The sequence below is a fragment of the Camelus bactrianus genome, chromosome X (genome assembly GCF_048773025.1).
Source record: "Camelus bactrianus isolate YW-2024 breed Bactrian camel chromosome X, ASM4877302v1, whole genome shotgun sequence".
Taxonomy (NCBI): Eukaryota; Metazoa; Chordata; class Mammalia; order Artiodactyla; family Camelidae; genus Camelus; species Camelus bactrianus.
The window spans coordinates 32,580,218-32,607,980 of record NC_133575.1 but is presented as its reverse complement, the minus strand read 5'-3'; the positions used below and the strand labels follow the sequence as shown (position 1 = coordinate 32,607,980).

Sequence of the window (27,763 nt, the reverse complement as noted above, 5' to 3'; positions counted from 1 at the left end):
TACTCTTCAAATGAATGAAGTACATTATCTCTGTGCAGATGGAGGATTATCTGTGTGACTAATCTTTGAGTGCTCTCTTTAATTATTTTTTTAATTGAATTGATTTTTTTAAAGTTTTATAGAACGTAAATTTTTAGAGAAGACAAATTTTAGTGCTGACAGAATAGGCAATTTTTAATCCCATAAAAGAATAATGCCTTCAGTGTAAATCAAAATCCCAATGATGCATAATCGTTCTCAGATTTGTAAGATGGACAGATTATATAAGTTCTTCCCAAAGTTTAATTGCACCTTCTTACATCTTTGAAAATGCCATTTTAAATTTTGGGACTTGTTTCTTTCACACTTAACGTTTCCCATCACACAATCTTTGGACCACTGTTATATTGCTCTTCTCCATGTTTGTACTGTGTCATGTTTAATGACACCAAAGATCTTTGAAAGGACTTTTCATATTTTTAACCTAAAGATAGTGAGTTTATATGTAAACTTGAGCAGGAAAAATTGATTTTTAGATCTCAAAAGATTTTCTCTAATCTTTACTCCAGAAAATCTGCTCCAGTGCAGTAGCTGAATATCAGTTCCTTATATTTTAGTATTAAATCACCTTTCCTTCGTATTTTTCCAGATTTCAAATGTATTTTTAAAAATACTGTAGGATATCAGTGGCTGACCTGGGTTCACTGAGAAGATGTGACATTGGAACTTTATTCCTAATAACCCAGCTTCTTCACAGAAACTATAAAGTTAGTTCTTAGTAAGATAATCTATGTTCCCATGACAAGTCATTTCAGTCCCTATTATTTACAGATACATTACATTACGTACTTTGCAGCTAAATATTTGATTCTTGGAAACTTTAATTCTTTTCCAGCAGGGAGCTTCTTTGGTATCTTTGGCATATTTAAATGGTAGGATGGTGGTTGCTAATTTAGTTCCGTGTTCCGAGCAACTCGACAACAAACCCATTCATTATTTGTCTCGTGTCTATAGCCTAGTTGCAAAAGTTACAGTCTTTCTCAGCTAATGTACATTCTGGCCCTTAGATTTGATTTTCTCTGTGCAAGAAAGTTAGTGGGACACATAAACCAGTGCTAGTAGGTTCTCCGCCAACCATTCCATTTTAAAGGTTGATATTGTTAAATGCTGCATATAAACTCTGAGCTGGACAAAGACTTCTATAGGAGGACTAGAAATCAGAAGAGAGTGCAATATAATGGAGTATGGTTAAAAAAAACTTGATTTAGTGTTTTAAATGTAAATAAGAAACGACACATTAACGGATTCCATCGTCTTTATGTTTGAAAGTACAGTCTCAGACTAGTTGAATTCAATATTACCACCAACTTTTATTCTGCTTTGCTTAAAACAACCCATCTCAAATATAGAATGTGGCCTCTTAACAGAACTGTGCTTTTATCTTCCTTAAGACAGAAAGATGAAGCGTGTCCGTGTAGCTGTGTGGGGTCATTATCTAACCCAGCGCCAGAGACTGGCAGTGAGCATGCCTGTCTGTGAGTGAGACAGCTGTTCACATTTCCTCGTTTTGCCTTGTGGGGGTGTGTGTGTGTGAGAAAAAGTGCTGAACTTGAGTAACTATAATTTCCTTAGGGGAAAAAAAAAAACAAACAGTAATAGATTTGTTCTTGTTTTCTCTCTGGGGGTAATTTATTAACATTCTTCTCGCCCTCTGTCTCACTTTGTACACCTCAGCTTTACAAATACACCTGAAATCTTCAGGTGGCAGGAAAGCAAATAGCAAACGAGATATATTTTATCATTTCAAACCACCTTGAGTTTCAGCTTCTAGAGCAAGTGTTGGCAACTCCAGCTGTCAGGCCAAATTCAGCCAGCCACCTATTTTTGTAAATAAAGTTTTATTGGAACACAGCCATGCCCATTCATTTATGGACTATCAATGGCTGCCTTCACATCCGCAGCAGGGTTGAGTGGTTGTGCGGAGTCCTTGTGGCCTACAAAGCCTGAAATGTTTATCATCCAGCCAGGAAAGGATGGGGATTGTAACATTCTTTAACAGGGCAAGGCGTGTAGTTGATTGCCTAATATCTTTTAAATTATCTTTAGTTACTTTTTTTTTCCCTACAGCCTATAAATGGCATTTTCTACAGCTCTTTACCCAAATATTTGCTGAAGGTATCTCCCTGGCATGAGACTGTGTGTTACTGAATTCTGACACAAGCCAAGGAAGTCTGGTATGAGACAAGGGGCAGCAGGAGGCCAGTCTAGTCCCTGCTGCTCTGGCTGCCTGACCCTGAGCGCGTGACTTCACCTCACCGGACGTCAGCTCTCCCCTTCTTAAAATGGAGGAATTGAATCATGTTTATCTTGAAGAGCTCTCCTGCCTTGAAAATAAGAAGAAGTCAGACTTGAAACGTAGTTTTAAAAAGAGAATTAAATGTGGTCAACATGTATTTCTTAATTTTGAGGGAAGGTTTTTTAACCACACAAGCAGGATAGAAATGATAGCTAGATCCTAAAGAAACAAGCTAAAATAAGTATTCCTACTCTATCTTTATATCACTCAATTTTTAAAAAAAAAAAACTACTTACAGTTCCTATGCTCCAGTTAAATACTCATTTATCTTTTGAAGAAACATTTATTAAACATCTGCTTAGGTACTCAGCTACATGCTAAGTGCTGTTACTGAATGTCAAAGAACTTGAGTCTGGGCATGGAAAAGAGAAAGAACATGTTCTGTAATCATACCCCTCAGGCATCCAGTGCCCTTGGCTGTTAATGCCCTGGGAGTGACAGGCATCCAGATGTCGTCTCTGTCCAGGGTCACTTCTGCATCGTTAGTGTACCCGGAAACTGGCCACAGCAGCTCCCTCTTGGCTCCTGCCTCCAGGTGTCACCCCACAGTCATTTCTGTGTCCCATTGCTCAGTACAGACAGCCCTCTTGGGCAGGGTTCAATCAAGATGGCTCCAGCCAGATTACATTCTGAGGCAGCTCCTTGATTCACAGGAAATACATTCTTGTTGCAGCATACACTGCAGATGTGGGCTGCCATGCCATTGGCCTCTCACCCTGCCATCAAAGGCTGCCCCAGGCAGCCTGCAGCCAAGAAAGAGGCTCTTTTCACTTGGGACCCCAAACACCACACATCAGGCTGCCCCGAGGACTGACTCTCTCACAGTGCCCTTCCGGGTATGCCAAGATGGGCCTTGTAAGTTGCTGTAACTCAGCGAGCATCCCTGCAGAGAATGAGACAGTGAACTCTCCTTGCTGCACCTCCAATTTGCGTACGTGTTTCTTTTGGAACACCTACCATCCTTCACTTTGCATGAGGGAGGAGGCAACTCCCTCCCCTTTCCTCCCCAGCAAGGAGAAGGGAAAATCAAATGCTGGCTCTCCTCAGTCCTGTAACTTCTACAGGTTCCAAGCATCTGCCTCTACAGGCTAAAATGAGGTGCTGGGGTGAGTGTGGAAGGGCCATTTTAGCCACCTTTCAGCAAACCCTGGAAGGATGTTCTGGCAGCTTCCTTGCAGACTTGGTGCCACTTACTTCCTCTTGGCCTTAGCTCTGGGCTTTAGCTGAAAGTCCAAGACAGCAGGAGAAGGCAAGAAATCACATCATTCTAAATATCCTTTGTATACGATGGAACTGAGAGGGGGCAGTGTTAAAGAGTGATAAAGAGAACCTGCAGCCTTCCTTTGTTCTCAAAACCCAACCACCTCTCACTTGCTCCCAGACCTTGGTGAGACTCCACCTGAATTTGATCTTTGAGTCCTAAATATCATCTCATAGGCAGTGTACAATATGAAGATGACCAATAAGACTGAGAAGTTGAATAGCTGCATACTTCTCACTACTGTTCTAGAGCACTTTAACATCACATTGCATTCAAACTTTTCTCCGTTGATGACTTTTTATTTACCTGCTTTGCCATGTTTCTCAAATAGTTTGTATTTGTTATGGATATACCTAAAACATTTTGAATCCATCCCTAAGGCAAACAGAGTCACAGCAATGGCCAGGGGGAAATGAAGATTGGCATGTCATGCACACACATCCAGATGGTCCCCACCTTGGGACTGCTCAGTGAGATCCTTTCCAGTTGATGTTGCTGGGGACCAGGGTATCTCAGGTCCTCAAAGAGATTAAGCTGGCATATGTGTCTGGACCTTTGGTTATTCCCAGTCTTTGGAATTTGTGAGTTCTTTGAGGACCAGAACTTTCACCTTTTTCCTCTCCATAACCCCAGCAAATAGAACACCACTGTCTGGTACACAGTAGGACCTCAGTAAATATTGTATGGATAGGTGGATGGGTGGATCAACAAGGGGTCACTTCTTTCCACTGATGGTGACAAAGTGAGCCCCTTTCCTGTCCCTACCTCAGTTCTTACATGCCTTTTAGTTAATGAGCAGGAAGTTGAAATTCACCATCTATTCTTAGCCACATAGACACCATCCACTCCATCCAATACCTGCCTTGACTGTGCTTTCCTGGGAGCTAGGGTGCAGAGGCCAGTGCCCCAACCTCTAGAGGACGGTCCTTTCATTTAATTCCTTCCTATTATATCTGTGTTTGATATTAAACATCTCACCTCTCCCTCATCCACTTTGGGTGAATGTGTGGTGAATTGGATCAGGATGATATCTGCCTGCCACCCTGTGAAGTTGTAAGGCTAGAATGATGGTTCTTGCTTTACTGTTCTGTGCCTCAGTTGCCTCATCTGTAAAATGGGAGTAGCAGGGGTAACAACCTGATAAGACTGTTCGAGATTAGAGAGAATATATATATGAGGAATTTTGACTAGTAACTAGCATCTAGTAAGTGCTCAATAAAAATGACAATTATTAGTTATTATTAGTACTATTTCAACTACTCTCAAAAGTTAGCACTGGGCATGAGATTTACAGATATCTAAGGAGTTTATTAAAGCACAGATTTCTGGACCCCCTTTTCAAATTCTGATTCAGTAGATCTGCAGTAAGGCTTAGAAATACGTACGTTTAATAACCACTCCAGCTGATTCTGCTACAAGTCCTCAAGAAACCACACTGATATAAGACCTAGAGAACCGTACTTGGCATCGTCAGAACGAGACAGAAATAAAAAGCCTCCAGTGATACACTGAGAGCAATTCTGGGAGGTGTGGAATTTTTGTTGCTTTGTGAGTAAAAACTAATATGCATTTATTAAATGTGTAAGTACAAACTAACCCTAATCATAGTTGAAATCTTTGAAAGTAGTGTTAGTAATATTCCTTGATCAAGAAAAAGGCTATATGTAAAAATAGATTTTAAAAAAGTTTCTTCTGTATAGAACTATGTTCAATATCTTGTAATAACCTTTAATGAAAAAATATAAAAACAAATATGAAACATATATATATGCATGACTGGAACAATGTGTTGTACACCAGAAATTGACACATTGTAACTGACTGTACTGCAATTAAAAAAAACTATAAAAAAATAAATTTAAAACAGAGGAGAAAAAAAGAAAGAAAAAGGCAAAACTTTTTTGTGGTGAAATCAGGCATTATAAAGGCATTATATTTTTTTTCATTTTATTGAGTTATAGTCAGTTTACAATGTTGTGTCAGTTTCTGGTGTACAGCACAATTTTTCAGTCATACATGAATATACATATATTCATTTTCATATTCTTTTTCACTGTAAGCTACTACAAAATATTGAATATATTTCCCTGTGCTGTACACACAGTACAAACTTGTTTATCTATTCTATATATACCTGTCAATATCTACAAATCTTGAACTACCAGTCTGTCCCTTCCCACCCCTCTCCCCCCTGGCAACCACAAGTTTGTATTCTATGTCTCTGAGTCTGTTTCTATTTTATATTTAAGTTCATTTGTCTTCTTTCTTTTTTTTTTTATTTTAGATTCTGCATATGAGTGATATCATATGGTATTTTTCTTTCTCTTTTTGGCTTATTTCACTTAGAATGACATTCTCCAGGGACATCCATGTTGCTGTAAATGGCATTATATTGTCCTTTTTATGGCTGAATAGTATTCCATTGTATAAATATACCACCACTTCTTTATCCAGTCATTTGTTGGTGGACATTTAGGCTGTTTCCATGTCTTGGCTATTGTAAATAGTGCTGCTATGAACATTGGGGTGCAGGTGTCTTTTTGAAGTAGGGTTCCTTCTGGATATATGCCCAGGAGTGGGATTCCTGGGTCATATGGTAAGTCTATTTTTAGTCTTTTGAGAAATCTCCATACTGTTTTCCACAGTAGCTGCACCAAACTTCATTCCCACCAACAGTGTAGGAGGGTTCTATAAAGGCATTATAAATGATATTACTGTCAACTTGTAAGGCCTCAAATTAAAATTGCTTTTTTTTCAAAGAGCATTCCAGAGTTTTAAAGATCTTTTTATTCATGTAGGTTTTTTACTTTATTTGATTATTACTATTGCGACATATCAAGTGATGACTATGTCTAATGTTTAAGTGTTAAGTATTTTAAATCTAGTTTTTTAATTATAGTTCCTTACTTTGGGTTTTTTTTTTCTTTCTTTCTTTCTTTTTTTTACCACATATGTATAGTATTCCATTTATCTCTATAGACTAGTCTGGGAACCTACACGACATATATAACATTATTTCTATGGAAAAATCTATTCCCTAGTTCCAAACTTCAGAATTCACAATCTTTAGAGATAGAAACCATTCAGAGGATGGAGACTGCCCATGTGTATTCTACAGGGATTTGGGCAAACTTTTGTAAACCAGCTACATATTGCTAGTTCCTAAATGTTAAAATAACATTTTAAACAGAGCAGTATTTTACTAGCCTACTTATACTATTTATTACTTTCTTAATGCCACCATTTGAAGATAGTCCCTGCTCGCTCTTCACAGCACTATCCTCAGGCCTTCTTTATTTATGTCTGTCTGTTTGCCTATCAGCATTAGGAATTTTTATGTATGATGTGGCCCAAATATTTACAAATCGTAAAGCTTTATCTTGCATCAGTATAAACACATCTAACTATAATCTGAAGAATGTTTATGGTATTTGAACTCTCCACTAGCGCTAGGAAAAAAAGAACAAAACCAAAACCAACCCCCCAAAATCCCCACCTATTTTAGAGAAGTTAAGACCTAGAAGTGGCAAGCTAGCCAAGATCATTTTAAACTCTTCACTTTTCAAAGAAGACTGTTGAATGAGACGTTTCATCTGAGGTAGAAAGTAATATTTTAATTACACTTCTACACTACAGAGGTTTTTCTCCAAAGAGCTAATTTTCTTCAAAAAGTTTAAATTTTGGATCATGTAGATTTATGGTGTTTTTTAAACATATTTAGATTCTTTTCAGTATCTTCTCATACTCGTGGATTTGCAAATTCAAAAGGAAAAAAGTTAATGTCCTTGACCTCTTGCTGAAGGATGCCAGCACTGATACTGTTAATGAACAGCCCTAGTAAAACAAGTATAAACCTTTTGTGAGAACATTCCTTCCTAGAAGGAGTTGGGTTTGCCCTTTCCCAAGATTTAGATTTCTGTGAAAATTCTTTCGGACGCGTCTTGGCCAGAAAGCATTCTTTCATTTTACTCTGTATTCATCTCATTAAATGTTACTTCTATCAGAGGGAAAAAATGCTGATTGCTGAGATACTGATGGTTTTTTAAAAGATATGCATAGCACTCATATCCTGACAAATTTCATTGAATGAATAAGAGATTATTAACAAGAAGATCCCACTAAAATCGTCCGCCTGTCTTTTTCAGAGGAAAACATTGCTTAGTGAAATAATGAATATGAAGCTCTGAATTTTAGCCAAGAATTGTGAATGTTGATCGGATTTTCTCCTTTGCCTCTAGCTGTATGACAAAATTAACACCAAGTCTTCACCGCAAATCAGGAATCCTCCGAGTGATGCAGTACAGAGAGCCAAAGAGGTAAGTGATGTATTTTGTAAATGTCGTATTTGCTGCCTTTAATGAAAACACTTTCTGCTGCACAGTAACAGGCAGTTTCCTTGCAGTCACACTTGGACCATTATATTCAAATTTACTATTTCTAAGCTTCTCACTGAGCATTTGCATACAGAAAAGGGGGGGGAAAAGTGTCAGCCGCGGCATTACCTAGATTTCTAGTTCTGGTTCTGCTGTGTAAACTTGAACACGTTAACATATCGATTTTACTTCTCCTTTTTTTTTTTTTTTTAAGAAAAAGTTATTTTACCGAACTTGGTGAAAATAGACATGCTATGAAAATTTGAGTTGCTTTTTTAAGGTGGTAATGTTTGGAAGGTATCTAAATAGTTATAGTAATCAAGTTCAGAGAGAAGTCATTTTTATAAATTGCTAGTTACTATACATCTTCCACAGACTCGTAACTTCTTTTATTATAGAAACATGACATTGAAGAAAGTTTGGAAAATAAAAAGTCATCTATAATCCCATCACCTTAACACAATCATTTTCACTTTTTCATATCCTTTTCTAATCGCTAGCTACTTACATATAAATTTTATGTAGGTATGATCAAATGGTTCTTTCTTTTAACCTAACATAATTTAATAAGCATTTTTCAATGTTTTTACTTAGTCTTCATAAATAAGTTCTAATGGTAGCATAATTTTTCTTCACTGTTACTAAATTATAATGAATTAGCAATGCCTTCAGTATTAGACACCTGGTAGTTTTTTTCTTTTCTTTTCACTTTTTGATGTAACAAAAGTGTTTATACAAATAAACATTTCCCTCTGGGAAAAAAAATGTCTTATAAAGTGAAATTACTAAATGAAAGAGTATGAAAGACATAACTCCTTCCCTACCAGACTTTAAACACAAGACCTATACTGGAAAATATTATACATTCACTGAGAAGCAAGACTGAGGTTGTGGAGGCCTGCCCACGTGGTCAGGGCACCAGCCAAGAGAGGTTCTCTCTGAATGAGGAAACCACACCCCAGTGTTTAAAATCATAGGCTATGAGAGCACCAGGGGACCAGAGAGAGTATATTATTTCATCCTTTGTTTCACTGGTAGAGAAACTCAAAGCACAAAATAACACCAAAGGAGAATTGGCCTGTCAGCATTAAACAATATGAATTAACAGCATAACCAGCACTTTTTAAGGGTACATTTAGATAAGTAAGAAACCCTATAGTTTTTGTTTGTTTGTTCTTTTGAGAAGGTGAGATCTAAGCCTTAGGCTAAGTGACCTCAAAACATCCCTTCCTGCCCCAGTATTAAGATTCTTGAAGACGAGGCAAGAGAGTCCTACTGGGTACATTACTTGTGTGCCCCTGACATCCAGTCTCGCCGAAGCAATCCTCAATTGGCTCGTCTTTCAGAATTGAGTGCAATGTGCATGACCACACTGAGTCCAGCTATATACAGTTAGAACTGCAGTAGTATGTTTACTCTGAAAAGGAACAGAGACCTTCCCCTGGGCTCATGTCACATAATCAAATTTTAAATGGGTAAACGCCATCCTGGTGGTAAGGGATAACTTTTGAAGAACAATTTCATTTGAAAATGACCATTTTAACCTGTACAGAGAAAATGTTAACAACTAATTAGTGAAGAAAATGTGAGTAGAAAGAGAAAAGGTTTTGATTGGGGTTTTTTTCCTAATTTTTTTCCCTAATTATTCTCTTGGGTTCCCTGGCAATTAATCCTAGGAACCATTGGCAGAGATGTGGTTTTCCCTTTGTGAGGAGATAAGTGTGGAGAATAACATTGATTCTGCCAGGCTGCAAGGAAAATTACTTAAGTGTTTCTCTTCTTTAAATTGTTTTTATTTGAGCCTTTGTCATTTTAATCTTTATGAAAGGAATTGACAGTTTTGTTAACATAAGAAAAAGCTGTTACTAACTTTTATTACAGATTCATCTTGATGGTGAGTTTGGGAAAACATTTGCCTAAGTATTTTCCTATTAAGTTAATTAAGCTACTTATACCTGTAATAAATATGTATTACAGACTTGTCATTTTGTTTTGTATTTTTCGATAATCTTTTGGGTCATAGTTGGGTGATGAAGGCTGAGACTGTTACAGCAATTTGTTTTATTTTTTTTATTACCACCAATGTAGTTCTTTTATATATTAGTAACCTTTGAATAAAATGATGCATTTTGTTCCAAAATGATTGTTTTGCCTGCCATAAAAATCCATTCATAATTTTGAAGTTAAAAGAATTCTCTATTTTCTAAAGCTAGCATCTTGTTTATACTATTACATATCTTGCTTATTTTTCAGGTATTGGAAGAAATTTCATGTTACCCTGAGAATAACGATGCAAAGGAACTAAAGCGTATTTTAACACAACCTCATTTCATGGTAAGTAACAATTAAACTTCCATAGAAATAAAACCTCACTTTCAGAAGAAGATTTTACTAATCCTTATGAAATACAACCATCTTCATCAAACGTACTCTTAGCCATGTAATATCAGACTGTTAAGATTACAATACTGGGTAATACCAGATACATTAAGTTTTTGTTGTTTGTGTCACTTCGTGTCACAATTGTAAAGGTGCTGTTTGTAAAGTGGTCTTCAAGGACTGTGTAGTCATCAGACAAGGGATTGCTTCCTGATAGGACAGTCCTTTAGTCAGTGGAACTGTTTATGTTACTTAAACCACAGAGAGCTCAAATTGGAGAAAATTTTCACTAATAATTTTTTGAACCTAGGTGATATTGGAAGAATTACATCTCCTTTCAATGCAGAACTCTTACACTCTCTTCACTCATTTCTACCATATGCAAAATGGGGGTACCACCTGTATTTAACCAATTAGTATAAAGCTAGATGGTTAAACAGAACTCAAAATAGATGAGATCCCTTTCTGTAGAAGAAGGTCCATAGTTCTCTACTCAACTGCAGTTCAAAAGCATGATTACAGATGGAAATTCATGTCAAATATAACATTTTAAAATTGTTAGCCACATCAGTACACATGGAATATACGTGGAAAGTGGAAAATTCAGGTGACTGCCCTTTGGGAGAAAATCTGATGCAAAAGCTGTATTCTCATTACTACTCTTGAGGTAATGATTTTTAAGTAACAGTAGCAGTATAATAGGTGTATCGTATCAGTTACCTGTGAGTTTTCACATACATGGTATTTCATGGTGCAGTGTTTTTAAAATTTTAACCCAGTCGTTGAAGTATTATTTTTTTTCTCAAAGTGCCTACCTAGAAAGAAGCGATTAGCCATACTCACCCTAACTCTCCCACCCAAGCACTAAAGGCTGAACTCAAGTGTAATCCTTGAGAGTATTTAACTTGATTCCACATGACAGCAGCATTCTCCAGTGAGTTACAGTAGGAATCGGGTTCTGGCCTGTGGGTGAGTGCATTTGTACAACTTAGGGGTATCGACACAGGACTCGTCTCAAAGCCCAGCTGTGCTGTCCAGATGTCTCCTAACGCCGCTAAAATCCACACTTCTTTAACTCTTTCTGCACTTGTTTATAGTCACCGGCATATCATTCTAATACTTGCTGGCCTGCCAGAGCAGGTCCCTTCACCAGTGAATGGGCACAGCTCAGCTCGGCTTTGTTGTTCTTACTGAACTTCTGCTCTCATTTAATCGTTGTTATTATTCCTGTTTCACAGACCAGGAAAATGAAGAAATTCCATGTCTTAGTAGTATCCTCAAGTTTGAGAAATCACAAGTACCCGGAGTTAATTACCTTTAATACTATCTTGTTCCCTGGTTGTTTCATATGTGTAGGCCACGTTTCCCCAGATTACAATTAAGTCCCCTGTAGACATCATGTCTTATACAGTGTAAACGTGGTTAAAGCTGTGGATTCAGATGGACCTGGGATTCAACTCCAGCCTTGCTGCCCTAGCTCTGTGACTCTGATTCTCTTAGCCAACCTCATGGAGTTGGAATGAGAATTAAGTAGATGACGCATCTACCGTGCTCAGCACAGTGCCTGATACACGCTTGTTGCCTAATAAATGTTAGCCAATGAATATTATCAGTTATTCCAGAGGGTCCGTCATGTGTAGGACACATAGTAAATTCTCAGCAAAACATTGAATAGATAAGGAACTTGCCCATTTGAAGATAAGTAAGCCTCACCTCAACGGACTATTCTGTGCGGTTTTCTGTAGATAGAAACCTGTACATTTTGGACAGACATGCCTGTCTATAAATTGATAAGTAACCGTAGATCAATTCCAAGAAGGATGTTGGACCTTTTAAGACCAGTCGGTCTTTCAGATTGGAAGTAAGCTGCATAAAGAAATTAACACATACCCAAATAAAATCCTTTTTTAAGGTTAAGATTCTTTTCAAAACCATTAAAGCTCAGATCACTGCATGTCTCACAACTTACCTACCTTCAAAGCCTTGGTTTATTTTGCTTTTCCAACATCAGAGAGAAATTAATGTGTGCATTGCTATTAGTAAACATTTTCAGAAATAATAGTTCTTATTATTTATGAACACCCAGCTAGGTACTTAAAAGACATTTTCATACATTCACCAAATATGTAAATGCTTACTTTGTGCCAGGCACTGTGCTGGGCACTAAGGATAATGGTGAATAGGACAAACGAGGTCCCTGCCCTCATGGAACTTCCATTCTAGAAGGGGCATGGGTAGGTGAGCTAGAGACAATGAGCAAGTAAACAAAACAAGGTAACTTCATATAGTAATAATAACTATTTAAAAAAAAAAAAGAAAAGACGGGAAGAGCGTATGTAGCTCAGTGGTAGAGCGCGTGCTTAGCATGCATGAGGTCCTGGGTTCAATCCCCAGTATTTCCATTAAAAAAAAAAAAAAGATAATGCGGCAGGGATGATAGGAAAGTGGGAGCTACTTCGGATAGTCAGGAAAGCTCCTCTGAGGAGTTAATACACGGGCTGACTTGTTACGTGAAAGAACCAGCCTACTGAATGTCCAAGCATGGGGAAGGGCAAATGCAAAGGCCCAGAGGCAGGAAGGAGTTTTGTAGGGTCAGAGTACAGAAGAAAGGCCACCGTGGCTGGGATACAGTAAACAAGGGAGAGAGCGGTACAAGAATTGCTGGGAGACAGTGGTAGAGGCCAGACCACGTAGGGCCTTCCACAATATGGAGTCTGATTTTCTCCTGGATGACACTGAGCGATTACAAGCAAGAAAATATTATTAGACCTGTGCTTTAGAGATTCCTGGGGCTGTTGTGTAGGGAATGGACTATAGTGGGAGTAAGAGTGAAAAGAGGGAGACCAATTAGGAGGCTGTTGCAAGGTGGTAGAGGCTTGGGGAAGGCCAGGGCTGGTGGAGAATGAGCAGGCTGGGGTTCTGCATTGGAGATGGTTGGACATGACAGGACCTGCTGGTGGTTGGGATGTGAGGTGATGTGGTTAACTCCATCTTACAGTTCAGAGAGAAAACTACACCCAAGAAAGGCAAAGAGGCTTGCTTGAGATCACTGACCTACTAAGTGGCCTCACTGAGATTTAAAACCCAGATCTTGCCGGCTCCAAAGCCCATGCTCTTAAAAGTGGGTTGACTTGTAATGAGGATTGATTTTCCTATAAACTTAACTTGAACTCATTAGTTATTCCCAAATAAACAAATGTTTGGATAATGTTCCACGTGGGAAATATTCCGAGCTATATATACTATGTTAAATAAACTTAAATGCTGGAGCTTTCTATCTTATAAGCATTTTAAGATCATGGTTTTAAAATCTTGGTATTTTAAAAAAACAATTATTAATTGTTAAAGGGAAATATTGTAATGCTTATATTTTTATTATACCAAGATTTAGAAGTTATTATTAGCATATTTATAACTTCACACTTATTTGTTCAATTATCTGGCTTTTTCTTTGCTTTCTGATCATTAAAACATGAGAGTTTAATATCAGATTGCTTACACTTAAAAATACAGATACTTATAAATACTTCCAGTAACTAAAAGAAGAGTAAAAAGTATAGATTTAAATGATTTTCTTAAATCTGTAATCTATCTTTAGACATCATGATAAAAAATACTATCACACTACCCTTTTTCAGTTATTCCCTTTGAAAAACTTATTTTTTTAAAAGAACAGATAGTTGCACTTGTAAAATATAAAACATTAAAGATAAAAACAATACTAATAGAATAGAAAGTCAATGCTTTCATTTTTTCCTTTGAAAAATAGGATCTAGAACAGGAAATTTTAAAAGGAAATTTATATCCTAATTTCAAAAAAAAAAGATGACTAAAATCACCTTAGGCTGATATGGTTTCATTATTAAGTGGTAAATTTTATGATTTGTAATTAAGAAGCCAGGGGAACTACTTTCAAATCTAAAATTCATATTTTTTCCTATAAATTTTAAATGAATTTTTCCACTCTAGTCTGAAGTTGTTACTTATCTTTTCCATGTCCTTATTATAGTACAAAAAAGTGTTTTTTCCTATTATATGATTCTTATATAATTAAAAATAACTGTTTCAGCTTAGTAACAATTGCTCAATCATATGTCATAACATACTTGAAAAATATTCAAACTCTAATTTCCCTATTTTTTATTTGACATCCTCTTTTTTAATGACTTTTTTAGCAGTCTGTAAGTGGCCCCTTTTTTTCTGTTTGCATATGCATTAGATTAAGTTTCATTTTGTGTAGCAGCCTTCTACAGTGGCAGATAGTGGTTAATATCAAGTATGACCTCATTTGGTGACATAATTTAAGGATTTCTCTCTTAAAGTTCAATTTTGGTATTATTTTGTGACTGTGGGCTTATCCTTCCTTACATATAATACATTAAATACAAGTGTTGGCTTATATAATTTAAAAGGATGGGTAGAAATCATTTGCAAAAAGCAGTATAAACACTTTCTCCAACCCATGTAACTGCCATTATCCTGATGAAGCTTGGTTCTCTTTGTGCCTGGTTGTATGACATCCTGCAGTCATACAAAGCGTGTTTTTTAAAAATGCACTGTTTATAAAAGATACATCTGTAATTAATACAATGAATGTAATTTTAACAGATGAAGTTTTTCAGTTTGTCTGTTACTGATTTTTGCTTTCTGCCCTAAATCTTCCTCTCTTAAGTGGCCACAATTAAACCGAGAAAAGAGGGATTTCCCCAATAGCATAAACCAACACCCTTGGACCTGGGGTACCGGTGCAGGCAGGGCACCGGTCAGGAAGCCAGGGTCATTGTGGAGCCCTGCTTTCAAGCTTCGCTGCTTAGTGCCCCTCGGTGCCCTGACCCAGACCCCAGTTCAGCCCAGCCCTCTTACATCTTGGGAACATCTGCCGTTTCGTTTAGAAATTCAAGTACATATGTTGCTCCAAGCATATGCTCTATAAACATAGTCTTCTTCATGATTTGACCACATTTTTACTTTATTTTTACCTCATATGCATACCTTTAAAATGCAAATAGCCAAGTCATGACTTTGGTAAACTTTTTAATTGACTAACTTAATTTGAGATGCTAAAAGCTTATACCTTTAAGGCAGTTTTAATTATGTTTCATTATCTCCAGGTATTTCATTGCCACACAGATCACAGATTACAATAGAACTGAATTTATAGTTAGCACACAAAAAAAGCATAATCTGTGGAAAGCACCAAACATACTGGTACTCAGCTGTAAAATTCTCTTTGAAGTAGAAATATTCAAATATTCATGCTTATCAAAAACTTTCTTATAATGGCAGGAAAAGTAAAGTAAGCCTCTTTTAGGAGAAACAGGATATTTATTACCCAGTTTCACCAAGATGACATAGGGAGATATCAATAGAAAGAAACCACTTTTTCTTTGTTAATGGGCTTTGCAAAAAGAAGTCATAGTAATAATTGTTAACTTATTTTTTATTTAGGCAAGTGTTCCAAAAAGTAGAAGCAAACAAAAACATAAGTAGGTCTAGATTTTGAGCTTCACATCATGTGATATTTTGGGAAAATTACATTTCTTCAGGTACACTTGTTTGTGTTTTTGTTTCTTTTACTAAGTCATATGTTATAAATTATCCTCTGCTTTATATAAAGGAGTTATTGTTAATACCACTGATGAAAGATATTTGCTCAACACACCAATTATTGCACTATTTCTTTTTAAATTTTGTTTCTATTTTAAGCCCCAGCACAACTTTGCCACCTCTATGTACAGATGATTCTTTCTGCTAAATTATTTGAGATTGCATTATGTTGGCCTTTCTTTGAACAAGTTATTTGGGCACTTTTTCATAGCATCAGACAACACCTCTAACCCAGATAATCTACAAAACACATTCATTCGTTGATACCCTCACTCATTCTTTCATTTGTTCCTTCATTTAAAAAAAAATCCATCTGTCATGATTGTCACAAAAAAATTATGGTATGGCTGTATGTAGGTGTAATGTGCTTTGAGTTCTCTTTAAATGAGAGATGCCTTTGAGAAGCAAAGAATGACTTTATATATATTTACACAGTGCTGAAATGGTACCATTATTAATATTTTATTTCCTTTGTAAAATACCAGGCCTTACTTCAGACTCACGATGTAGTGGCACATGAAGTTTACAGTGATGAAGCATTGAGGGTTACACCTCCTCCCACTTCTCCCTATTTAAATGGTGACTCTCCAGAAAGCGCCAACGGAGACATGGATATGGAGAACGTGACCAGAGTTCGTCTGGTCCAGTTCCAAAAGAACACAGATGAACCAATGGTAAGTAGGAAAAGAAAGTTTTCTGCACTCTCATAAAATCCCAGCATGAATTAGAGCAGCTACCTTCAACCTATACTATTGGAGGTGGGGAGGGAAGGAGGGCATGGGTAGTTTGAAAGAAATCCATTTCCAGATCCTCGTTTCAGGGCCACCGCCATCCCCCACCACCCCTACCTTTACCTAAAATTGTTCTGCCTGACACCCTGCCTAAGGCATGTTGGTTCTCCTTCCCACCTCTCCTTTCCTAATTGCTCTTCAACAGCAAAAAATAGACACACCTGGTACATTACAGTAGCATGTAACAGCCTCTGGAGGAGCGAAGAAAGGGACAATTAGAACTATTGGAATTGATGTTGAAAAAATGAATGTCTGAAGTTCCTTGTATAAGCCTGGTGGTTTCCAGATCTTTTTCCTTCAACAAAATTAGAGGAAAACTAATTTGGAAGGTATTTAAAGACCTGAGTAACATTGCTAAAATACAATTCCTTCCATTCACATCTACCTATTTAATGTAAATTCATTTTCTCAGTACATAGGAGTAGCGTTGGTGTAGAATCGAGGCTGAACCCTCCCTCATTCTCATACAATTCTCATAGACTGGGAAGATCAAGGAAAGGCTCCCTGCTGTTAACTGAACAGAGGGGAGAAGGGGAGTGGAGAACATCCAGACAAACCAAGTAGCATATGCAGAAACCTGCTAGTGAAGAGGCTCTTAGCGTAGGTTTGAAATGGAAAGAAGGCACCAGAGCTGGACTGTAGGAAACAAGGTGAATGGCAGGAACAGTACCAGACAAGTGTTGATTCCGTTTTTTATCTTAAAAACAGTGGGAGGCTATTGAAGAATTTTAAGCAGGGAGAAAAGATCAGATTTTCATCTTAGAAATAACTACTCTGGAGACTGGATTAGAGGGGGACAAGAGTGGATAGAGGGAGACCAGGTAAGAGACTGTTACTGCAGTAATGCAGGGGAGAGATGATGGCACTGAACTGGAGGGATGGTTGTCCAATGGGAAGAAATGAATAGATTTAACAAAAGAGTAATTTCACAGACCTTGATAATGAGTTGACAATGAGGACTGAGGGAGAAGCAAGTATTGAGGATGACCCTAAGCTTTAGGTTTTCACAACCAGTTGGACAATGATGCTACCCACTGAGACACTGTAGGGAGAAAGAAAACATTCAAATTTATGCATTCGTATCTTTTCCTCAGAGCATAGAAAAGGGATATTGGGAAATAGAAAAACAAATTACTTTAGAAAGTTGCCCGGTTGCTTTCCAATTTAAAGGAAGAGTTACAGACCATTGATCCTATGACTGTGATTTCCAGAAAGTCCTCAACTCTGGACATTGAGGTTGCAATTCTTACTGTGCCAGCTGTACTGTATTATCCCAGCACTTACAGCAGGCAGGGGACATGCAAATGACCTCCTCCCTCCGGTGCACTCCTATCAACTCTTTGGGTTAAGAGCACGAGCAGTAGCAGCTTGTCGGTGCCTGAGGCAAATCACTTCATGTCCATGGGCCTCAGTTTGCTCGTACTTTGCTTAGCAACTGTTACCAAAAGCATACTTGACGACATGATCCCCAAGAGCCCACCCGGCTCTGAAAGTCTGATAGTCCACTCATTCATTTTATGTATTCACTCACTCATTTAGCAAATGTTTGTTAAGTGCCTGCTACGTGCAGATCACTGTATACCAGGGACGTAGTGGCAAGTAAGACATGCTCCCTTTCTGGAGCTCTCTTCCACAGGCTACCGACATTAAACAAGTACACGTGCACTTACGCATGGTTCGTCTCACAGGTACAGTTATGACAAAGCTATAGGGGAGAGAAGGCTGTGTCAGAAGCAGGAGAAGGGGTGATGTTCAGCCAAGCAGAGCAGACCGGAAAGTGGAAGGGGTCACAAGAAGGAGACCCAAAAATGTCTTGTGATCATAATGTTCTGAAGCAGCCCAATGACAGTTGCTTGATCTTCTGTATGAAGGCCGATCACATAGAAATGTAGACTGAGTAAAAACGTAGAAGTGCCTGCCTGAGTTAGATTTTTCAGAAATCCCAAAATGGCCTAAAGTTCATAGTCTTCCCTAAAAGGCTCGGAGCCCTTCTCTCTTCTGTCTTCTGTGATCCTAGTGAAGGTGTGTATTTCTTCTTCTTTTAACTGGTTGCCATAAAAGCAGGAATTACTTCATGGGAAATACATATTTTCAATAATATAGTTCTCTATTACATTTTATATAGCTTCATTTGCTTGCTTATTTGTCCTATTAAAAGCATTATATTACCACGCGGGGTATACCTGTATGATCTCTTGTGCTTTTTGGACCTTCTACAACTTATCCAGCTATGCTCAGTCCATCCCCCAAGGGTGATGTATTCCCATTACACCCTTGTTTTACCATTTCTAGCATCTTACTTATAATTATTTCTCTATTGATTGTCACTCCTTTAGTTGCAAGTGATAAATACCAAACTTAAAATAGCTTAGGCAATAGAGGAAAGGCTTATGTAAACAAGGAAAGGCCAGGAGTTTACCCCAAGCTGGGGTAGGATCAGGAGTAGGTACCCAACCCAAGCTGGGCCAGTCCTTTCCCTAGAATTGAGAACTTGAGAACAGAGAAAACATGAGTCAATTCCTCTCTGCAGATCAATGTTTGAAGCAGACAAAATAATAAATATCAACTCCAGTTGGTTTCAGGTGAGCTTTCTCTAGCCATGAGAGACCTTGTCTGTCTTGTTGACTACTGTACCTAGCAGAGTGTTTGCCAGGTAACAGGTTCACAGTAATATTGGTTGAATGAATACATTAATTTATTAATTTCAAGGATGGAACCCCCATCATACTATCATTTCTCTTATAAAATTAGAGAACTAATTTCATAATTAGAATTAGAACACAGTAATTTACAACATTTTCCCAGGAACACCTCTCTTGGTAACCATACATGCTGATTGAATGTACAAGCTGAACATGAAACTTGAACATCACAGTTGAATAGTGGGACTAGAAACACTTGGTAAACCAGTTTTTTTACATTACCTACCACTACTAAGAACCACAAAATAGGAATCATGCAAAGTTATGTTTTGTAGAATTGTACAAATTCAGACAGGGTCTAGATTATAAAGTCTCAAACATTTTCATGAAACTTTCTAACAGAATGTTATTTTCCAGTGAAGAAGGTAAGAGTCCTCCTGCCCCTAATCTTCTCAAATTTAAGACCAGTTTTCACGAAGGGAGCTTGTTAAAAATACAGATCTGGGCTCCATTCCCAGACTTCCTGAATTTGAATCCAACGACTGAGTTTAAAAGTCAATATTATTTAAAATGTCCCTGTGTGATTCTTGGAATCAACCAGGTCTAGTGTAAAAATATGTTTATGAAAGCTTGTCTTAGAATGGTGAATAATTAGAAAACAAAAAGTAATCTATTCCACAGAAAAATTTTTAACTCTCTCTCTCTCTCTCACACACACACACACACACACAAATGAAAGAACAGTTTTCAAGACATTGGACATCAGGCAGCAAATGACAGTGACCCGTAAGAGACAGGAAGCAAACAAGGCAAGCCCTATGATTGCCCCACCTTACTGACATGAGAGTTTCCAGGCCACGGCACAGTGAGAGGGAACTAAGGCAAAGCACACAGACTCCTTGAATTACGGAGACAGAGCTGAGAGTCTGGGGAGACCAAAGCAACTAAAGTTCATAGGACAGAGTACTGAAGAGGAGAGAGCTGCACAGAGAACCCCAGAGATCTATAGAGGGCCCCCCTCAAGTATTCATATGAATAATGATCAGCACATTTATGAGAGTAACCTACCTGGAGCCAAGGAAAGACCAAAAAGATTAGAGAGAGCAGTGCCCAACACTCACTGTCTGTTCCCACTAGGCAGACTAGAAAAACCAATTCACGGGACGTTGTGTACACTGCTCAGGAAGGTCTTGCCTCAGTAATGAGGCACACTTAGCTCTAGACAGAGAATTGCTCCAGACCTGCCTTGATAAATCATGAAAGCAAGACCCAAAGGATCAAACTTATTTCCAAGTAACTGAACTACATCCTAGGACAAAGCTTAAGAACATAGGAATAAAAAAAAAATCTAGCATGCAATTAGATAAAATTCACAATGTCTGGCATCTCCTCAAACATTACTAGGCATGTAAAGAGGCAGGAGGAATGTGAAATGTGACCTGTAATGTGGAGAATAATCAAAACTGACTCAGAACTGACAAAGATATTAGAATTAGCAAAAAAACTGCACTGTGGGATTAATGGCAGGTTAAACATTTCAGAAGAATACATTAGTGAACACGAAGACATAAAAACTATCCAAAACAAGACACAGAAAGAAAAGAATTTTAAAAAATGAGAAGAATATCACTGAGTTGTGGGACAGCTTTAAGCAGCCTAATATATGATTAATTGGAGTCTATGAAGAAGAAGAGAGTGGAAAAGAGATAGAAAATATATATGAAGAAATAATAGCTGAAAACATTCCAAACTTGACAAAAGCTATAAATCTGCAGATGCAAGAACCATAATGAACTCCAAGCACAAGAAACAAGAAGAAAACAATACCAAGGTACATCGTGATGAAACTGCTTAGAACCTGTGATAAACTAAACATCTTAAAAACAGATTGAAAAAAGAAATGTTACATACAGGGCAACAAAGATAAGGATGGTATCAGACTTCTTATCAGAAACAGTACAGTTAAGAAAAACAATGTCTTTAAAGTACTGAAATTTAAAAAAAAACAACCTCTCAACTTAGAATTCTAAACCCAGCAAAAGTATCTATCAAAAAATAAAGGCAAAATAGAAACGTTTTCGGACATACCAAAGCTGAAAGAATTCAGTAGACTTGCAGTATAAGAAATGTTAAAGGACATCCTTATCATTTAAATCTCTTTAAAAGATAAACAGAAGTCTAAACAAAAATTGTAGCAATGTGTTTGGGGGGTTTTAACATATAAGAGTAAAGTGTTTGACAACAGTAGCACAAAAGTCAGAAGGGAAGTGGAAGTATACTCTTATAAAGTTCTTATACTATATGTGACATGATATAATGTCACTTGGAGGTAGACTGTGATAGGTTAAAGACGTACACTGTAAACCCTAAAGCAACCACTAGAACAAAACAGTTATAGCTAATAAGATAATAGGAGAGAAAATAGAGTAAAAATAAATTAATGCAAAAGAAGGTAGAAAAAGAGGGGGGAAAGGAACAGAACAGATGGAACAAAGAGAAATCAAATAGCAAGAAGGTATATTTATACCTGACTGTATCAATAATCATATTAAATGTAAATAATCTTTTAATTCCCCAAATTAAAAAGATATTTTCAGGTAGGGGCAGAGCAAGACCCAATTATATATCGCCTGCAAGAAATGCTTTATACATAAAGACAGATCGTTTCAAAGGAAAGGATGGGAAAAGATACATCATGATGATGACATTAATCAAAAGGAAGCTGGAGTGACTGTATTAACATCAAAGTATATTCTTAGACCACAATGGAATTAAATTAGAAGATGAATAAGAGAAATATGTCTGGTAAAATCCCTAAGCACTTGAAAACAAAATTACACAATTCTAAGTAACCCCATGGATCAAAGAAGAAATCAAAAGGAAAACTTTAAAAGTATTTTGAACTGAATGAAAATGAAACCACAACATACCGAACTTGTGGGGTGCTGCTAAAGCAATACATAGGGAGAAATGTGTAGCACCAAACACCAGTATCAAAAAGAAGAAATATCTTAAGTCAATAACCTTAGCTTCTACCTTAAGAAACTAGAACAAAAAGAGCAAATTAAAGCCTAAATGAGTAAAAGAAAAGAAATAACAAAGATCAAAGTGGAAATCAATGAAATAGAAAACAAAAACAATAGAAAAAAATTAATGGAACAAATTTTTTCTTAGAGAAGATCAGATCGATCAGGGAAAAAAGGAAGACACTAATTACCAATATCATGTATAAGAGAAGTGACATTACTACAGATTCTTCAGATACAAAAAGACTAATAAGGAAATGTGGTAAACAACTTTATGTCAATAAATTCAACAATGCAAATGAAGCAGACAAATTCACTGGAAGACAGAAACTACCAAAGCTCATTTAAAAACAAATAAACTGAATTGCCCTATATTTAAAAATTGAATTTATAGTTTTAAAAAAATCCATCAAAGAAAACTCCAGGCCAAGATGGCTTTACTGGTAAATTCTACCAAACATATAATTAAAAAGAAAAAAAAAAGCAATTATACACAAACTCTTCCCAAAACATTGAAAAGGAAGGAATTCTTTCCAACTTACTATTTTTGATAATGAGGAAGAGGAGGAAGAGGTAGCTAGCATTAGTCTGATATCCAAACCAGATAAAGACGTTGCAAAGAAAGAGAACTACATACTAGTAACCTTCATAAATCTAAATGCAAAAGTTCTAAACAAATCCCTGTCTAAAAAAAAGAAAAAAGAAAAATATGTCATGACTAAGTGGAGACTATTCCGTGAATACGGCTTTATTTATAATAGCCAAAAGCTAGAAACTATTCAGTGGGTGAATAGATAAAACAGTTTTATCCATACAGTGGAATATTCAACAAGAACAAAGAATGAACTATTGATACCTGCAGTGCCATGGTTGAATCTCACGTTCTTAGTGGAAAAAAAAAAAGCAACAAAAAGAATACATACTGTATGAGTTCATTTATAGAAAGTGCAAACTAATCTATAGCCATTGGAAGCCCAGCAGTGCTTGCTTGGGGCTGTTGGGGGTGGGGGAGCAGGGCATGGAGGGGTGGGAGTAGATTACCAGTGGGCGTGAGGAAAGTTTTGGAGGTGATACATGTATTCACTATCCTGACTGTCGTGATGGTCTCACACGTGTATACGTATATCAAACTTATCAAATTATATGCTTTACATAAGTGCATGTCAATTATACATCAATAAAAACTTCTCAAATTAGCAACATGGAAAATAATTACAATTAGAAGATTAAAAACATTATACAAAATGTATACTATCACAGCAATCAGAATACCAACAGTACTATTATTTCTGTCATGGTATAGTGGAGTTTTTGCCTTCATTTTCCATATTTTCTATAATATTTTCCTACCTTTTGTGATTATCTACAGCAAAATTACAAATATAAAAAGAAGTGCCCTCTCATAGTAATTCTGTTTTTGCTTAACTTTTTATAGGGAATCACTTTAAAAATGAATGAGCTAAATCACTGTATTGTTGCAAGAATCATGCATGGGGGCATGATTCACAGGCAAGGTAAGTTCTGTATATAATTCTTTCTTTCCTTCCTTAGCTTTTTTTCCTGTAGCCTCGTAGAGAAAGTGTTTTATGAGTCATATAAAAGATCAGCTTAATCTGTGGTTTATATAAATGATCTATTTAAGTTATCGATCTTTGGTTTTAATCACTGTTGGCCTCCATTTGTTCTTACTCATCTACACATGCTCCAGCCTGTAGATAACGGGGAGGGTATGATCCAGTTCTGCTGCCGGAGCATCTCTGAATCTCTGTGTAGATCCTGACCTATTAGATACCATGGGAGATAAAGTATCATATTGGGCCCCAGGATATATGGAAGACATCTGTACTGGAATATAAGGTGTGGGTGTGGGTGTGTGTGTGTGTGTGCAAAGTTAAATAACAGTTTAAGAATTGCTCTCTCAAAACAAAGCATAAATACAAAACAGAAATAGACTCATAGACATAGAATACAAACTTGTGGTTGCCAAGGGGGCGGGGGGTGGGAAGAGATAGACTGGGATTTCAAAATTGTAGAATAGATAAACAAGATTATATACTGTATAGCACAGGGAAATATATACAAGATCTTATGGTAGCTCACAGAGAAAAAAATGTGACAATGAATATATATATGTTCATGTATAACTGAAAAATTGTACTCTACACTGGAATTTGACACAACATTGTAAAATGATTATAAATCAATAAAAAAATGTTAAAAAGAATTGCTCTCTCATTCATTCAGGAATGAGATATGCTATTTATTTATTAGTAGAGTTTGATATATATATAAAGCTAAATGGTAAAATAAGAGATCAAATCTGTGATTAAGTTCTTAATGCCTGCTACAGTAAGTGTAGTCATTCTGTGAAAGGAATTCACTAAAGACTGAAGTAGATGAAGAATGATTTTTTGAGAAAGTGGAACTTTTGTTAACCCTCAGGTAAGCAGGATTTGGACGAGTAGGTTTAGGCTCCTCTTTGAAAGAGCTGAGTTATATGCATTAGTATTTACAGCCTGATCCAAAAATGATTCTCCTGTCCAAAAATTAGAGATCGGGTTATTTCCTTTCTTTGAGATCGGGTTAGTTTTGTACTTAGCACCTCTTTCCTTAACCATGGAGAGCAAGAGATAACACCATAAGCCCTTCAGTGCCTTCCTTCCTCTTTAGAGATGACCACCGTGGACACAGTTGGTATCTGGCGTTACTGCTGCCTTCAGGGGAATCTGTAGGTTTCATGAGTGGGTAGCACTCATGCAGGAGAATGTTTGCTGTTAGATTCCAGTATGAATTTTTTTGTTTATTATTTATAATAATTTTCTATAAATTTAGTAAAGTCACAGCATCATTATTTCTTTCATCTCTTTTTCTTACATTTCTGCACTGGCTAGGACCTGCCATCTTTAATAGAAGTGGTATAGTGAACATCCTTGTCCTGTTCTTGTTTTTAAAAGGTAGTTTTCCAATGTTTCCCTGTGAAGAAGAATGTTGACTGTGTAGATTTTCAATAGATATCTTTTATTAGAGCTGAAGAAGTTCTCTTATATTCTTCATTGCTGGACATTTTAATTATGATTAGATTTTGAATTTTATCACATGCTGCTTCAGCATCTGCTGAGATGATTTGTTATTTTCTTTTTTTTACCTATTAATGTTGTGAATGACTTTTAAAGATTTCCTAATGATAACCACCCCTTGCCTTGCATTTCTCAAATAAACCCAGCTTAGTCATTGTGTATCATTCTTTGTATGTACTGCTTGATTCGTTGTGCTATTATTTTGTTTAGGACTTTTGTACTTGCAATTATGAGTGAGACTGACCTGTAGTTCATTTTCATTTCTTGTGTTTCTCTATTTGATTTCAGTTTCCAAGTGAGATTAGCCACATAGAATGACGTGGAGAACCGCTCTTCATGAGTTCTCTGAAAGACTGTGTAATATTGGAGTGATTTGTACCTTGAAAGTGTAGTAGAACTTGCCTATAAAACTACCAGGGCCTGGTGTTTTGATTTCGGTTTCTTTTTAAGAAAGTTTTGTTGGTTGGTTGGTTGGTTGGTTTTTACAATGGTTTCAATTTCTTTAACCTTTAGAAGGCTATTCAGGCTTTCTATATCTTGAGTGAGTTTTGGTAAATTACATTTTCCTGAAAAATCTTCAAGTTTTTAAAATTAATGCAGTAAGCTTCTTCTTAGTGTTCTGTTATCTTTCTGTTTTCTGCTGTCTCTGTAATTAGATACCCTTGTTTATTCCTAATATCATTTCCTTGTGCCTTGTCTTTTTTCAACTTACCAGAGGTTTGTTCAAAAACCCACTTTCGGTTCTGTTAATTCACTCCATTGTATATTTATTTTCTATTTCATTGTTTTATGACCTAATTTTTATTTTCTCCTTCCTTCTACTTTCTATTGGTTTTATCTAACTTTTAAAATTAGACACTTAATTTATTTATTCCAGTCTTCCTTCATCTCTAATATATGCATTTAAGACTAAACTACCTCTAAATGTTATTTTATCTATATCCCACCAGTTTTGATATGAAGCATTTTTATTGTAATTCTGTTCTAAGTACTCTTAAATATTTATCATTATATTTTTCATTGACCCACAAGTTATTTAGAAGTGTTTTTTATGTACCACATTTAAGAGGATTGTCTATATCTTTTTATGTTTTACTTCTAACCTAATTACATTGGGGTCAGAGAATGTTGTCTGTATGACACCATTTCTTTCAGGTTTGTTGAGACTTGCTTTATGGCTTTAGCACTGTAACCATTTTTGTAAATGGTCCACGTATACTTAAGAAAAATGTTTATTTTCGAATTGTTGCATGCAGAGTTCTCCATATGATGATTACTTGAGGTTAATTTTTTATTCAAATATTCTGTATCTTGACTAATTTTTTGTCTGTTTGACCTATCAATAATTGTTGAAATATCCCAATTATTGTGGTAGAGATTTTCAATTTCTACCTATAGATCTCTCAATTTTGGCTTTATATATTCAAAGCTGTTTTATTAGGAGCATAGAAATGCCTGGTAACCATTTCCATCCTTAATTATACTTTTGACTTAGAACCTATTTTATATTAATATAGTTATTCCAGCTTTATTTTAGTATTTCCTAGCATGTCTTCTTCCATCCTTTTATTTCTAACCATTCTGTCCCTGTAATATCTTTTTTCATATGTTTGTTATTTCTTATTTCCTACTTTTCCTTATCTCCTTAGTTCTCTGACCTCCATTCACAATAATTTATTTGGTTGTATCTTCCAGTTCCCTGACACTCTCTTCAGCCATATCTGAACTCCCATTCAACTCATCTATTCATTGGCTTATACCATCAATTATATTTTTCTCTTCTGAAAGTACTAGTCACTTGTTCTTATTTTTATTTTTAAATCTGTCTGTTCACACCTGATAATCTCTTGTTGCACACTCATCCTCTTATTTTTCCCTAATATTTAACACATAGTTCTTTTATACAAGCACACCTTGGAGATATTACAGGTTTGGTTTCAGGCCACTGCAATAAAGCAAATATTACAATAAAGTGAGTGACATGAATTTTTTTGTTTCCCAGTGCATGTAAGAGTTATGTTTGCACTATACTATCATCTATAAAGTGTGCAATGCCATTATGTCTAAAAAAATGTACATACCTTAATTTAAAAATACTTATTGCTAAAGAAAAGTGCTAGCCATCATTTGAGCCTTCTGCAAATCATAATCCTTTTTGCTAGTGGAAGGTCTTGTCTAGATGTTGATCAGGGTAGTGGTTGCTGAAGGTTGAGGTGGCTGTGGCAGTGTCTTAAAATAAGACAACAATGAAGTTTGCCTCATCAGTTGACTC

The 27,763-nt window shown here is 36.5% G+C and overlaps 1 protein-coding gene across 8 annotated transcripts in view; it reads left to right on the top strand.

The window, feature by feature from the left end:
- Positions 1-27,763, top strand: part of CASK (calcium/calmodulin dependent serine protein kinase) — a 314,565-nt gene that overhangs the window by 248,530 nt on the left and 38,272 nt on the right. For all 8 annotated transcript variants that reach the window (XM_074359474.1, XM_074359476.1, XM_074359475.1 and 5 more), the window contains exons 12-15: positions 7,835-7,912; positions 10,223-10,303; positions 16,441-16,629; positions 23,850-23,928. In XM_074359474.1, coding sequence (XP_074215575.1) covers positions 7,835-7,912; positions 10,223-10,303; positions 16,441-16,629; positions 23,850-23,928 — 427 coding nt within the window. The remainder of the gene's footprint in view (positions 1-7,834; positions 7,913-10,222; positions 10,304-16,440; positions 16,630-23,849; positions 23,929-27,763) is intronic.